This window comes from Galeopterus variegatus, unplaced genomic scaffold, assembly GCF_000696425.1.
Source record: "Galeopterus variegatus unplaced genomic scaffold, G_variegatus-3.0.2 Scaffold3810, whole genome shotgun sequence".
In the NCBI taxonomy this organism is placed as follows: domain Eukaryota; kingdom Metazoa; phylum Chordata; class Mammalia; order Dermoptera; family Cynocephalidae; genus Galeopterus; species Galeopterus variegatus.
The window spans coordinates 155,775-171,899 of record NW_007729921.1 but is presented as its reverse complement, the minus strand read 5'-3'; the positions used below and the strand labels follow the sequence as shown (position 1 = coordinate 171,899).

Here is a 16,125-nt window from a genome sequence, read left to right as displayed (position 1 = left end):
AGGATTTCTGTAGACAGGGCTAAGTGATTTGGGTAGTTCATGAAAATTCTACTCAAGAGCACCTTCTTCTATCAGTGTACTAAAGTATGATTTCCCTACTGTATGGCTCTTATTGGGAGAAGTGTGCTGTGAATGGAAAGGATATGTGTCCTTCAACCTATAAAAAAAAAAAAAAACAATTCTTTTGTTTCACACAATTCTAAATCTTTCTTTTACTTTTTTTCTTCCCCACTAAGCAGTTTCCAAAATGGCTCTCTCCCTGCCTTTTAACTCTCTCTGTCCTTAAATTTACTTTTTAAACACTGCTTTTTTGTATCCCACACGTATCAGAACGCTTTTTTCATATTTTAACTTAGGGTTGACTTTCTCTTTTTGGAGGTGATTTTTGATCAACCCTAAGCCTGCCACTAACATCCCAAATCTTTCTTTTGCACAGTTTAGTTTTTTCCTGGACCCCTTTGCTAACGATGGCTTATTATAGGGGCATGAGAGACAGCCTGCTTAAATTTGGCATTTATTTTTCTACTCATAGGCAACTTGAAGTTTATTTAGTGTCTTCTAGTTATTCTGAGAGTTGGGTTTTGTGTGCTTTTATTTGTTCTAATTGCTCTTTATTATATTTTTATATGATATATTGATTCAAATTTGTATCACTGCCATTACCTCACCTATTCAGAATTACTTAGCTTGCTTTTTTTTTTAAAGCAGATTTGGGAATATTGAGAATTCTAGAATCTTACCAACTCATTATGAGAACATGTTTCTTTCCTGACCACCAGTTTTTGCAGTCTGTTAGGTTTATCATGTAGCCCTTTTTCTTGTCAGGTTGTAGTTGGTAAATTTTTGGTTGACTTCTACTTTTTTTTTTTTTAACTCATTTTATTTGTCATTTGGTTTGGAAATTCTGTAAGTAACTTTTAATCTGTTATTTATTCTTGAGTTCTTAAAGCCAATACATTTATTTTTATAGTATCAAAATGTTCTTGTCCTGTCAATTAAGTTACACTTTCCCATACATTAAAATCCTAAATAAATGTGTCTTTTAGATGAAGAGTCATCACAAATAAATCCACTCATAGTATGGATTAGTTTTTAAAATACACATATTCTAGATTATGACAGTGAATCCAATTTGGTTTTGGATTTATCCGAAAAACTGTTTACTAAAATGTTAAAACAGATTAAGTTTTTGAGAACATTTTAACAGAATATTCACATTGCCTGAGCCTTCTGGTTAACTGAATTTTTACTCACATCCTATGACACTTATGCATTATATACTTATTCTGTCAACAAATATTAATCATGTGTCAGATTCTAGTAATACACTGGTGAAAAAAATGGATAAGCTCTCTACACCTTCATGAAGCTACATTTTGTTGGGGGGCGGTTTATAGACAAGAATCATAATATAATTGATGTCAATGTGATGGGGTGGAGATGGGGATGGGGTGGCTATTTAAGGTATGGTAGTCAGTGAAAGCTTCTTTGGAAAGATAACATTTGAACAGAGACCTGATAAGGAGTGTACCGTGCAAAGACCTTAAGAAAGAAGTTCCAGGGCACTGGAGGTCCAAAGATAGTCAGGGCCGGAACCTGCCTGAAAGAATAGGTAGGAGGTCAGTTTGCTGACGTATATAGAACAAGAAAAGAATGGTATGAAATGAGGCAGAGGCTGGCAAGAACAAGATCATGTAGGAGACCATGATAAGCAATTTGGATTTTATTCTAATTGTCATTGAAAGCTATTGGAGAGTTTTAAGCAGGGTTATAATGTTTTCTGATTTATGTTTTAAAAGATCACTGATTACTGTGTGGAGAATGGACTATGAGGGGGCAAAAAGGGGAGATAAGAGACCAGTGAAAAAGCTGAGGCCAAGAGGCTTGCTGTAGGTGGCTGAGACTAGGGTTGTAGTAACAGAGAAGATGACGAGTCAATGTATATAAAATGTTTTGTATGGAGTGCTGACAGGACTTGTTGATAAATTTATTGTAGTGGTCAGGAGAAAGACAGAATTGTGGATAAGGCCTATGGAGGTAACATTTATTGCGCTGGAGAAGGCAGGGGAAAAATGGAAGCATAGGGGGATGCAGGTTCTCTGATGTAAGAAGTTATCTTTCTTCCCCTAGCCCTCAATACACATCAGGAGAGGTAGAACTGCGAAGCAGAAGAGATAAAAGATGTGAGCACCAAATAATACCAGCATCACTCATCCAATCCAAAGTGCTTAGAGTAGCAGCTCTAGCCTATGCTGGAGGAGGGAAAGAAAGAACTTTGAACAAACTAGGTTACTGAAGTTTAAAATTGAATAGGTTGAGTCTTAGAAACTAAAATGGGACCATACAATTGAAAGCAGCCTGAAAAGTTATGTAATTAGACCAAGATGTTCAGGAAGATGCAACTCAATGGGAAGACAGGCTGATGAAGCACCTCTGAAAGCAGTAATAGGAAAAACAAAACAAACACTTTTATGTTTGTTCCTGAAGTTTTTTAGAATACTCAGTAAACCAGGTACAAAAACTGATTCAAGAATGAGGAGGTGGTGAGTTGTGTCAAAAGCTGCTGAGAAGTTTAAAAGATGAACACAGAGAACTGACTTCAGCAATATGGTAGTGGTATCACAATGATAAAAGTCATTTTAGTGAAGTGGTAGAGACAAAAGAGTACAGGAAGTAAGGAAATGAAGGTAACAATTATAGACAAGTCTTTTAGAAGGTTAGCCACAAACACATGAGAAAGAAACACGGACAGATTATTTTTAATCATAGTGGCAGCTTAGTTAATTTCTAGCATGATTCACAGAAATATCACTGTTATTCTCTGGCAATCCTCTGCAACCAAGATATAGATAATGCAGAAAAAAGTAACTTTCAAATAGACTTTTTTTCTTACCTGCATTGATTAAATTTAATGGGTCTTGTTTTCCATCTCCTTCTTGTGACTGGCTTGGATCCAGTGAAGTCTGAGAAAAGCTAACTTCTGCTGATAACTGGTCAAGACTTTGATAACTTTTCCTGTAAAAAAGGATGAAATACTACTTAAATTTATTCTCACAAAAAAGAATGTCTAGAAATATTCTTTAAAGGTTTTCAATTTTTCAAATTTCTCATTAATTTTTCCCCACCATTTCCTCTAAATCTTGCCTTTATCAAGCTTCAATATGATCTCCATTGTACTTTTTCCTCCTACCCTTTTCAGAGGTATCTGATTAATCCATTGAAAAACAGAAAAGAAAAATAATTTGTCAAACAGTTTAAAATCCTCACACCAATTTTGTATTATAACCAGATGATTAAGAAATGGAATAACATTTCTCGTTTACAACACAAACAGTATTCTTACTTTATAATATGATGATTTTTCAAATGTTGAGAGTATAAATGTCCTTAATTATAAATTTTGAATAGCAGGAAATTCTACTATTGCAGGGAACTTCTTATAACTATAACAGATAACACTTACATGAGCTACACAATGTATAATAAAAAATGGCACCCAATATTTAAATAGTACTTACTACTGTTCTACATATTTTGTGTACATATTAATTTATTTAATCCTCACAACTACCCTAAGAGGTTGGAATTATTATTACTTCCACTTTATAGCAGAGGAAACCGGAGCACAAAGAGATTAGATTTAAACCTGGTAGCCTGGTTCTAATTCCATCTACTTAACTACTATGCTATCTCATTTGCAGTATAGAAAGAACAGTTTTGATTTGGCTTCCTATTTTATTCAAAACCTTTCTCAAACAACCTTGTTTGCTGATATAGACCATGTAAAATATACTATATTTAATCATATCACTAAAAATTTCACTTGATTTTTATTAAAATATTATTTCTTTAGCCATAGAGGAAAGCAGGAACACAGGAATTTAACAAGCATTTATAAATGTTTCTTTTCCAAATTATTTTTCTTTCCCAATAGGTACAAGCTTGCTTTTTAAATTGAATAATGGTTTAAGATGAGATTCTGACACTGATTTTTCATTATAAGAAACTTGTTAATATTTTTAAATTTTAAAAATTATATATAAAAATATTTACAAACAACAAAATACCCAGAAGCAAAAGACAGAATTTATTTGAATCTTGTAAGGACTGAAGAGTTTGACAGCTCACGTTTACAATAATCTCAAGGACGGCCACCTACTAGAGGGAGGAAACTATAAAAGCAGCCCTGATAACAGCAACACATAATGAGCTTTCTGCATGACCTAATGAAGTTCCTTTTAGAATATCACACTTTCTGAATCCAAAGTGATTTGGAACATTTTTACTCTTTAATTTGTCACAGTCAGTAACCAATCCTTGAGTTTATAGACTTTACTTAACCAAATGCCAATGTATGTAGAAAAAGAATTTGGTAGATATTGATACTCTAAAGCAATAATGAAAATTACAACCACTAATTAAGCACCTAATTCATAAGATATTATACAATATCTTCCTTACATGAAAACAACTACAGACCCATCATTTGATAGGAAAGTAATTCAGTTGCTTTCAGTAATGACAAAGAATGGGTTTGGCTTCCACATTCTTACCTGATTTCCAGTGTGACTAGCAGCTCCATCTTGTTGTCATGCAGTAAACTATCCATTTATGGGACTTCTGTCTTTAAAAGGCCACAACTAAGTCCTACCTTAGAATTCTAGACTCATTAACATCACACTGTAAGATTTAAACGTAACCCACCAGACATATCAATCCAATTAACAAATATTACTATTTCTCAGAATTTTAAAAATACCAGTATCTTACTTAATCAAAATAAGAACCCAAGATAGTAAGAATCATGTTTTCTGACTATATGAAAACTTAGTTTAGCCTATGTCATTACATTGTTAGATATAATTTAAATTAAACTTATAGGAATTATGTCATATGTCATGGGCATTTGGGATTATAATCAAATCTACTACATTCAACATCTAACTGTTTTTAAATCACTCATATACAAATTTCTATATACGAGATTGGGTACCAAATAAAGGTAAATTAAGAGGAAATTGAGCAATAAGCCTGAAGTCATTTATTAGTCAGTTTTTCTCCAGTCTTACATTTTATATCAACGATCAGAAGTAATGACATGGATAATCTATGTTATTTATTTGCCCTACAGATGTGCTGAGGTCAATAATAATTTACTTGGTTGTTATTGGGCAACAGAGAGTATGATGCCTAGAAGGAAATGTTTGCAATATTCACATGTAGAAAATAAAAATAAATATATGTACACTGTATACATAGAGGCACATGAATATACATGGAGACAGATATACTCTTTTTATTCTTGGTTTATTTAATAATAATATGTTTAAGGAACAAAGTAATCATTTGCTACAGAATATCTATATTCTCTTAATCTACTAAAATTACAGAAGGATATAAGGAAAGCCTGATAGGGAAGGATATATGTGAGTCAGGTCAATGCCCACTTTATATGCTGTAAAAGATTTCTGTAGCCTCAGTGCTTTAGGGACTCCTACTCCAAAAATGTTTGAAAGACATAATGGGAAGGAGAACCCCTATTATGACTGAAGTGAATGTCATTAAAAAAAGTTAAAAGCCTAAATAGTAGATCATGAAGGGCATATAAAAGCTCATGATTCTCTATAATTTTACAATCTGGAGGATAGCCAATTGAGAGATAATGATAAATTTAAAAGACTAAAAAAGCTTCAGGTAGAAACTGTGATTATGATGTCAATGATCTGATCTTTTGGGATGGGAATAGGTAGGTTAAGCAATAATCTAACAAGATTATATGAGATAATCTAACAGGATTATCTAACAAGTTTATGTGATCTAGATTTTTTATATAAAAAAGATTAAAATAGAATTTATCGGAAACAAAAAAGTAAACAATTATTCTATGTATGAGATAAAGGAACATGTTTTATATACTTATTATTGAGTTTTTACAGTAAGCCTGTAATGTTTTAACAATTTTTTAACATGATATTCCCATGTCTGAAATAAAGGAAAAGATATAAAATCCAACACAGCTAAACTTGCCAGGTCCTAGTAATTAAGAAATAAACTAGAAATCATATTGTAAAAACTTTATAAACAGTAGAGTAAATGGAAATAAATTTAACATCTTCTATTATGAGAGGGATCCTTCCATGAATAGAAGACAACATAACCAAGTTATCTAATGGCTCAATTTAAGAAATATAAACAAGACCAACAAATTCATTAAATCAGACAGCACACTTTCAAGTTAAATAAGCAGGAGGCCATTAGGCTAAGGCTGTCTACCTACTCTGAGTTCCTAGTATCAAACCAACCTAACTTAGTATGTAAACAAACTTAAACCTAACTCAGGAGTGTATTTTTTTTTTTGTAACAAATAGCCAGGTTTCAGCTAATCACAAACAGGCAAGCTTCAGCCAATCACAGGTAGCCAGCTCCTCACACTGTGCCCATATAAGGCAGATGCCTCATCGTACCATGCTGAAATAAGGTAGATACTTAACTGTGGCCAATCAAATGATTTCTCTACTTTGCTTCGTGTTTGGCCTACAAAGTTTGCCGCATCCAGTACTGGGAGGAGCTTTCTGAACTGATTTTGAGTGCTGCCTGATTCATGAACCATTCTTTGCTCAAATAAACTTAATTTGTCTAAAGTTTTTCTTTTAACACTCTTTCATCTCAAAGTTGTCTTGGGCTAGCTAATAGAATGAAATTACAGAGCTCCTAAAGAAATAGCCATAGCATCCCATATCCTGAGCAAGAAAAATCATCTACAAGAATTAAAACTGTAACTAAAGATAGGGTTAGTTTCTTTCTCCATATTATTGAGAGCTAATGTTCCTCATTTAAAAGGTTGTAGCCACCTCTTCCATAATTTATAAGTTCTAAATAAATGTCTGTTGAACTTAGATACTGGTCAAATTAAAAGGAATTAGTGATCAGGTAGTTCAACGTCTTGGCTTATATTTTAAATTTGAAGAGAGAAAAAACTGAATCCTGGTGAAAAACTATAATTAGTTTCAAGCATGATTTATAGAGAGCTCCTCTGTTCTAATAATCCAAAGCCTCCATTCTTACATGAGACACTTGGGGTTATTTATTTGGAATAACTGGGGATTCACTGGTTGTTTTCATTTTACATAAGGTTCAGAAAGTAGATCTTGGGATGTTAGGTGGGTGTACACTCTCCAAACATGGAAAATACAGGGTTATATTAGAGTAAAAAAAAAAATTTTTTTAAAGATTATACAGAGTATAAATAAAGATTCACTGAGAAGCTATTAAGTGCCAGGCATTTTTATTACCTCATTTGATCCTTATAATTCTGTTAAGCAGGCAGTATTCTCCAGCATTACATGAGCCGAAAAAAAGGTTACAGTTAGGGAGTGTTGCTCAGTGTTACAAAGCAAGTAAATAGCAGAGATTACTTATGAGTCTTGACTTTAACCTCTATGTCCAGTGATCTCTTACTACACCCAGCTGCATACTTTTTTTCATTCAGGGATATCAGTTTGGAAATAGGACCATCTAAAGTAATACAAACATTGCAAAAAGGCCAGATTAAAGGATAATTTTAGTAAGAAAGGGATGTCCCTTCTCAAGCTAATGTAGTAACTTAGTCAAGAAGTATAAAATCTGGATCTATGCTAAACAGAGGAACAGGCAGTTTCCTCAGCCTTCTTTTCTGAGACTGCACTTACTTTTGCTGCTGCTGTAATACTTGTGAAAACCGGCCATGATTATACATGCAGAGGTAAATGAAACAAATCTTCCACTTTGGACCCCTTATCGGCTCTTCAGTAGGTAACTCTGTAGGCAAGCAAGGGTATACTTCTGGCTATATTTTACCCCCCACTATCTAACGTGACAAAATTGCAATAAAAAGGCATAGTTTTACACCAGTATTTAATGTCATAATATATTGGCAGTTAAAAAAGCAGGAGCATCTCATATGTTATGTATAGATAAAGTAAGTGTACCAAGTATTGCTTTAAATTCAAATTTTCTATTGTAAATTAGAAATACAAATAAAATAATAATCCTCAATTAAATATGCCATAGAAAGGTAAAAATTATATGCCAGCATAACTAGGTACACTCTAGTTATTCGTAATTTTCATAACGGTATATAAGGGAATTAGATTCCAATATATGAAATATCCAAAGTTAACACTTCAAATCATAATAATAAGATGCATGGTTTAGTAGATATTGAAGAGAATTCTACTGATTTGTTCCGAAAATAATTTTGCTTACTTTTTCCTGCCTATCTCTATCAATGAAACAAGAAGAAACATTGAAGTCTCTTGCAATTATTTTAACAACAAAAGGTCAAATTTATTTTGAATTCCATTTATTTTGATAAGCAAACAAAACCCACAGAGTAAGCAGGTGGAAGATAGGTCTGTGATAAAACATTACTTATAGAAATATCTGGCTACTCTTTACCTAGTGAAAGGCATCCTAAGAAGTACAGATAGAAGAGTGTGGCTACATCAGTGAAACTTAAAAACAAGGGACTCTAAAAGAAGAGTAGAGAAAGAAACAAAAGAGAAAGAGGGAAGAAGGAGAGAAGAAAGAAAAAAAGACAAGAGTGAAGAAGGGAAAAGAGAAAAAGGAGACAGGAAAGGGAAAAAAGCAAACAGAAGGCAATGGGAGGGAGGGACATCAGGGAAAAGGGTTAGAAAATTATCTAAAGACAGAAAAATAAAGATAGTGCAAGAAAAATGATTAAGATGGAAAAGTGGCTAAAAGCTAAAAGAAGGTAATACAATTTACAAGTTTCAAAATGAAGGTTACCTAAAGGAGGACAGCCTAAGATTTTGCAGCTCTCTCATTAGGACACTATGACTAAATGAAATAGTCCTGAACATTAGGATAAAGAAATGGGAAAAGGATATTGTGGCCCATAGGTGGAGTGATTATATTTTCTATAGCTTCTAAAAATTAATTTGTTAACCAAAATGAACAAACTCTTTCAGACCCACCAAGAACAAGTAAATATCTTTCTATTTTCCTATGAGATGGAATTTTGTGTTTTCTGACAAATGGGAAAATTATCCTAAGGCAAATACAACATTAAAGCTAGAATTCAAAAATAGACGGCTCATTAAACACAAGCCCATAGATTTAACTGAAGGACTGGCTGAAGATTTAACTGAAGGAGAATTAGATAGCTGGTACAATACTGCATAAGAATTTCTCAGATATTTTACTTCCCCAGGGTGCCTTGGCTTCAAAATGTTAACACATCCATTGCCTTAATCTAATAACCTTACCAAAATAGTCCTAAATCCTACCTTTGCTCTAAGCTAAAAAATTCAGAAAGAAGAATTAAGAACTGAGAAGTACTAAGAAACCAAAGTGGATAACCATATGTTTTGGTACAACTAAATTTGTAATTAGTTGGAAAAAAAACATATTACACTTACTCATACCACTGTTTATTGTGTTTTCGGTAAAGCAACGTATCCAAGGCAACAGCATTGACATCCAGAGCTCCTGGGGAAGGCCACTGGTTGGTGAGGTGGGCAGTTAACTCTTGTCTTGATCTTAAATCATTATTCTTTAGCACAGTCCTGTGAATATTAAGATGGTGAGTGCTTTTGTTTTCAGTGTTCTGCAATGGTAGAGGAACCTAATGGTATCAGCTTAGGCCCCCCAAAATTATCTTTTTAAACTGGCACGTTAATAGATTGTGAACAGATGGCTGGTTGGGACTATGACTGTTTTGTCTTCTGTAATATGTGCTTTTCATTTTTTCTCTGCTGGCTACAACAAATCACTATTGTGAAATTCAGACTTCCTATCTTTTCTGCAGAGATTATTACTAAAGGACTAAAGGACTCAAATGGCATTTTACATCTTAACTAAAAAACAATGGTAATATCTTAAAGATACAGGTTATCAGATGTCAGTTGAAATATAAAAGAAAGATTTCATGTGTATGATTTTCTAACTTCAAAACTCAGAAATAATCTATAAAAGCGAGAAAAGCAATTAAAATAAATTTTAAAAAAACTGAGTGCAGAAAAATATAAAATAAATCCATGAGATTCCCATAACTGTTTTTGATAGAAGTGACCACTAATCTTCATGAAAATGATTAAGTCAATGACAGCTGCATTGAACAACATAATCCACTGGAAATGTTTCGACTACAGAATGAAGCCATTATAACAATTCATAGTTTTCTTTAATTTTTATAGAACTGTTACTTGTTAATAACACCTTGCAAAACAATTAGCTTTTTGCCAAAATTTCACCTTCACAAATTAACTGATCTTTGTCACAAGATTAATTCAACATTTGAATTGCTGATTAAAGATAATTTAAAAAGCAAAGTCTTACTCTAGGTCTAAAAGGCCTCAAAATACCATCTAGGCAACCTATATCCTCAAACAGGTGTCTATGGCTTTAGTGTACGAAGGTTCTGAGCCATCAGCTAAGTAGCAGGAAAGTAACAGGTGCCTGCCACTGACTTCCACAGACAGTAGTCCTATAGTGGGTGGCAAAGAGGTGAGAAATTGAGGTGCTAGCAGCACAATCTTGCGCCAAAGAAAATTAGCCTGCATATCACCTCTGGAAGGCCCTTTTAAAACTATGATTCTAATGGAATAACCATGTCTCTAACATGCTACAAATGGATATTTCTGATTTTACAGGGTATCTGTGTGTATTTGAAAATATCTGTTCCACTATATCCACAAAGAAACATTATCTGATGTAAACACTAGATTCTGTCTCAGAATGGAATACTAAAAGTTATAAAATAGGTAAAAGTCATTGAGATTCTGTATCTCATTAAAATATTCTTTTAGGCTAGTTGCCACAATTTCATTTCACTGGAAAATAAATGAAAATATTTAAAAGGACTTTTAAGGTATGTTAAGATTTTTTTTTTTTAATGAAAACAATAAAACTTTACAAAGAGAGTGATTAGGAAATTTTTAAGACCGACAGAAAAAGTGTATAAAGCAGAAATAGGGATTATTGACCAGATAACTTATTATAATCAAGTACCATTTTGGGGGGTTCTCTTGTAGATATTTCTCTTTCACATATTTCCTCTCTCAAGTGCCTGTAGTGAATGTCACTGGAAAACTTAACTTCAATGTCATAATTGGCTCACAGGAAATGTTCAGAGCAGAATGTGAGAAAAGCAAATGCGCATCTGTGAGGAAATGACATTGGTAGAACTCAGTTAATGATAAGTAATTGAACAATCTCCAATTTAGAACATATTCTTTCTGGAAAGTGGAAAGTTTTACACCTTATAAAAATGGAAAAAAGAATTGAAGTTTCACAAAACTTTTAACATAACAGTTGGCAATGGAGAACTTTTGCCTAACAATAAATTAAGGTATTGTCTTTAGAACTTTGTCCTTAGAAATCCTAATGATGTTTTCCTTTTTTTTTTTATTTTCCTTTTCTTTTTTGGCAGCTGGCAGGTATAGAGATCAAACCCTGGACCTTGATGTTATTAGTACCACATGCTAACCAACTGACTAACTGGTTAGTTTCCTAATGATGTTTTCTGTGGGAAGCTGCCTGGTCTTCTAAAGCAGGAGATAAGAGATTTCAGTGTATGGAATAGGCATAGTTTTCACCCAGGTTCATTTATTTTCCATCTTTTGTGAGGAATGTGGAGACAGTAAATCCTGGCACTTGCCACTATGAAGAGGAAAGGTTCCTGGAGGCCCATTTCTCCTTCCACTACACTATGGGACAGGCAAGTGAATTAAGTTAGATTGAAAAACCCCAGGTGATGTGGTATTAGCACACAGACAAACAGACCAGTGGCAGAAACTAATAGGATTTCCTGGTTTACCTGGAAAGAGTGCCAACTACAGCAGGGGGAATAAAATACCTTTTAAAAACATAATGCTTGAGCCGGCCCCGTGGAGCACTCCGGAAAGTGCAGTGCTTGGGAGCGCGCGGCGGCGCTCCCACCGAGGGTTCGGATCCCACATACAGACCGGTTCCCGCTCACTGGCTGAGCGAGGTGCGGGCGCAACACCGAGGGTTGCGATCCTGTAGCCGGTCCCGGTCCGGTACAGGCACGACACTGAGGGTTGCAATCCGTTGCCGGACACGAAAAAAGACAAAAAAGAAAAAGAAAAACCCCATCTCTGAATTTTGAATCTTGAGTCTATTTAGAGTAATAAATAGACAAAGCAGTTTATTCACTCTAGTTGTAGGGCTCTGACTAGAATATACCAGCAAAGAGACATTCCTGAAGTTCCTGCTTCCAGCCCTCTGGAGTAGCTTGGCTTCTCTTTCCAGGACTACTTCTCCAGTCTTTCTGTCCATTTTGTGAGTTGCCGATATCTTTCTAATGAATTTTATTTGTGCTCAAGAGTTGGTTGTGGTTACAACCAAAGAATACTATTATTTAACTTAGAACAAGCAAAATATACCCAGTTAATATAAAGACCTATTCAAATGTGATCCAACTGATATCAATATGAAGAATGATATTTTTCTTATCTGGCCAAGCTTAAAAATGGGTTCACCTTAAATTATCTAACTATTGCTATTATTTAATGGTGTTAAATCATTGGCAATTAAAGGTAAAAATAAGTGTTATTTAGCATTTAATTTTAGTTAAAACTCTATTGATGAAATTAATCAGCTAATCTAAATGTTACATCATTCTATATATGACAGGTTCTACTTGTCACTTATGTATGATGTAAATCAAATTAGTATTCTTATTAAGGTAATGATTCTACAGAAAGGCACACTAAAAGAAAATTATTTAATTTACTAAGAAAGTAGCAATAATATATTTATCACAGCTAATTTTAATAACTCTCCTGTGGAATATACCTGTAAATTGCTAGATAGCTAATTTCTCTTTAGATTCTCAATAGGAATTATTCAGGAATTTGGCCCCCCACAATAACATAATTCAATTTGATGAATGTGATGATTCAAAACCATTAAAAGAAAAAAATCTCGGGCCAAGCCCGTGATGCACTCGGGAGAGTGCGGCGCTGCTGCGCTCCCGCCACGGGTTCGGATCCTATATAAGGATGGCCAGTGCGCTCACTGGCTGAGCGCGGTGCGGCCAGTCTCAAAAAGGACAAAAAGAAAAAAAAAAAAGAAAAAAGAAAAAAATCTCTTTACATAGATTTAAGCTAGATACAACCCCATCAAGCCTAACTTATGAGGCAGGTTCTAACACTTTTAATGCTAAAATGGAGCTGAGACAGCATGTTGCAAGGCTACTCTGTTAGGGAAAAATATTAAAAACTCAAGTGTACTTATATACTGAAAATATTATCATCTCCTTGCCTTTGTTCCCCAGCATTAATTGTATCCCTAATATTTTTCAAAAGATCCAAATTTTAACCATCTCCCAAGGTCCATTCCATTTTCTACCTACTCTGTGAAGATCTTCAGATTAATTCTTGTCCATGATACAAGTAATATTGCTTTGCGGTAAGTTTCATACAGTTTAATAATCAATTACTCTAATAACAAATGTGTCTTCTGGTTCTTCCACTTTGAATATAAACTACTTGGGAACAGCAGCTTTGTTTCATATTTATTCATTGTAGGTGGTTAGCATAACATTGGGAACCCTTTAAAAATATTTGTAACTGCTGATCCTTTAAAAAAACCCCAAAACTGAGCAAACATATTACTGCCTCTCCTCAATATACAATTCACACGACCACTAAATGGAAACTATTCTGCCTTGATAATTTATATGGATTCCGGCTGACTTCCCATACAGCACCTCATAACAAAGGTTAAGATCAAGAGCTATCCACTCACACTGCATGGATTACTGACAGCTCTACCACTCAGTAATACGACTTTAGTGACTTCTTAATCTAGGAAACCTCATCTATAAAGTATGGGTGACAACTGTATCTACCTCATGAATTATTACAAGGGTTAAATTAGTTAAAACATGTAAAGCGCTTTGAGTGCTTTATTGTTTTTTTCAGTACCTATGCCCAATTTAAGTTTTTTTTTTTTTTTGTCCTTTTTTGAAACCGGCCACACCGTGCTCAGCCAGTGAGTGCTGTGCCCAATTTAAGTTTTAACCCAAAAACTTAAATTAAATCTACAAAATATTTCACAAACAGCATTTTCATAACAACTGAAAAAATATATTCATAACTAATATCAAGCAAACCTATTAGAAAGTACAATTTAAATTCTCCTCTCATTATATTTTTACCACTCCTCAAAAGTGGATTCTAGATCCTTTGAGGAATTCTTGTCTTGCTTTTGTGTAAAGTCCTTTTACTCCACTGGTAAAAATAAATCATTTGAAAGTACAGTTGGATTTTTTACATGTAACTATGTTGAAATATGTATATTAATTTATTAATTCACTGTTTCATGAGTTCTTTGAATATACCTTCAATTGCCTGACTTGAAGATGTCTTTGATGGATTTATGAATAGGTAAATTCAAAATACTGTGGATTTATAAACACGAAACCTCTCTATTGAAAGAGGGAGTCCAGCTCCCCTGCAAAATAGTTTGAAACAAAACTGGATAGTTTTCAGTTAAGGTTCAAAGAGCTGTTTTACTTTTCAAAGGAAATACAGATCACTATTTTAAGCAAGTCCTCTTGACATGACAGAAACAGTCAATAAGTACAGTTTACTCTGTAGAACCTAGCTAAACACTGAAAAATTCCTATACCTTCTAAATATATAATTTGCAATTATGTGTGTGTGTGTGTGTGTGTAAAATCTGCCACCAACACTTTATTTCTACCTAGATTTATAATTTTTTTCTTCTGATTATTGTTAGCTTATCCTAAGTATAGTACAATGCAATGCAATGCAATACAATACAATAATAAGACTGGATTGTTTATAAACAGCAAAGACTTTTCATTTGTGAATCATTTATATCTTTTCAGGAGGAAATTATTTTCTTGTTTTTAAAGAAAAACAAACTTAGCAAAAATGCACAGTTATTTACTGTCCCTTAAAAGTAGCATTCCATGTCTGAGTTGTCTACTAGGTAATTTGCTAAAATTCAATTTGTGAGAATTTGTCAAATGAATATGAAATACCTCCCTTCTAATACTGTGGAGCATTTTATAGAAATTTTAATTTTTGTAATAGAGGCTCCTCTCAGGTAAAAATGTGCAGTTGCAATAAAAGATATTTCAATGTTCCCAGAAAAACTATTTGCTTCTAATAATACTTCACTTAAAATTCTGTTACATTGATCTTCAGATGATGTCTGGTACCCATGTTTCTGCATGTGCTCTTCTCTTTACCTAGAACAACCTTCCTCTCTTCCTCTTCCTTGGTCACCTGGAAAACTTCTGAAAGCCCTGTTTGAATATCAACTTCTTAGTGTTGCTTTCCCCAGACCACCATTCATGTGCTACTTCTGTAAAGTGTATATACTTCTATTATTGTACATATATATACACGTGATCATAAACATTCAGCACATCATTTATGTGAGTTTTTTAGCAGACTGATATTCTTGAGATTATCTTACTTTTAAATTCTCAGCATCTAAGCATATTAGACAATATGATTTCAAAGCTTCCTAATATGGAAATCTACTCTGATATTCGTAACTCCACAGTGCTCCTTAACAAGACATAAAATCTTTCTCAAAAAAAAAAAGAAATTTAAAAGAATTTTAAACAAAATTTTAGCAAAAGAAATAAACCTAAGCCTAAATAAATAAAGTCTTTCTCCACTGTCTATAAGTCCAGACCCCAAAAGACACACATGCTTGCCCTTTGTGTGGAGTGACAAGGAGGTACATGCAGTTTCCTAAGTTTACTGGACTCTTTAATGTCTCTGTTTTTGCTTAAGCTAGTTGCTCTGCCTGGAAGACCCAGCTCTTCCCATACTAGTCTATCAAATGTCTACACCACTTTAAGGAATTCACATAAGCACCACCATCTCCTTAAATCCTTCCTAGTTCATTCTCTTTCACAATGAAATTCTTTGTTTCCCGCTGTACCCCATATAAGCTTCTATCACAGCACTTGTAACATCTTATTACTCTTGTTGTTCATATGTCTGTGTCCTCTGTAAGCAATTTGGGAGCAAAAACTAGGGTAAATTTATTTATGTATTCTCAGAAGAGGGGCTCAATACATTTCAAGAGAATAAACAAATGCTGAATTATAAA

At 33.8% G+C, this 16,125-nt stretch overlaps 1 protein-coding gene across 1 annotated transcript in view; it reads right to left on the bottom strand.

Annotated features, from left to right (window-relative positions):
- RUNDC3B (RUN domain containing 3B) overlaps positions 1–16,125 on the bottom strand; it is a 159,994-nt gene that overhangs the window by 19,930 nt on the left and 123,939 nt on the right. Inside the window, exons 11-12 of the mRNA XM_008586033.1 lie at positions 9,420–9,566; positions 2,894–3,015 (exon numbers count right to left, since the gene is read on the bottom strand). Of these exons, the coding sequence (XP_008584255.1) occupies positions 2,894–3,015; positions 9,420–9,566 (269 nt within the window). The remainder of the gene's footprint in view (positions 1–2,893; positions 3,016–9,419; positions 9,567–16,125) is intronic.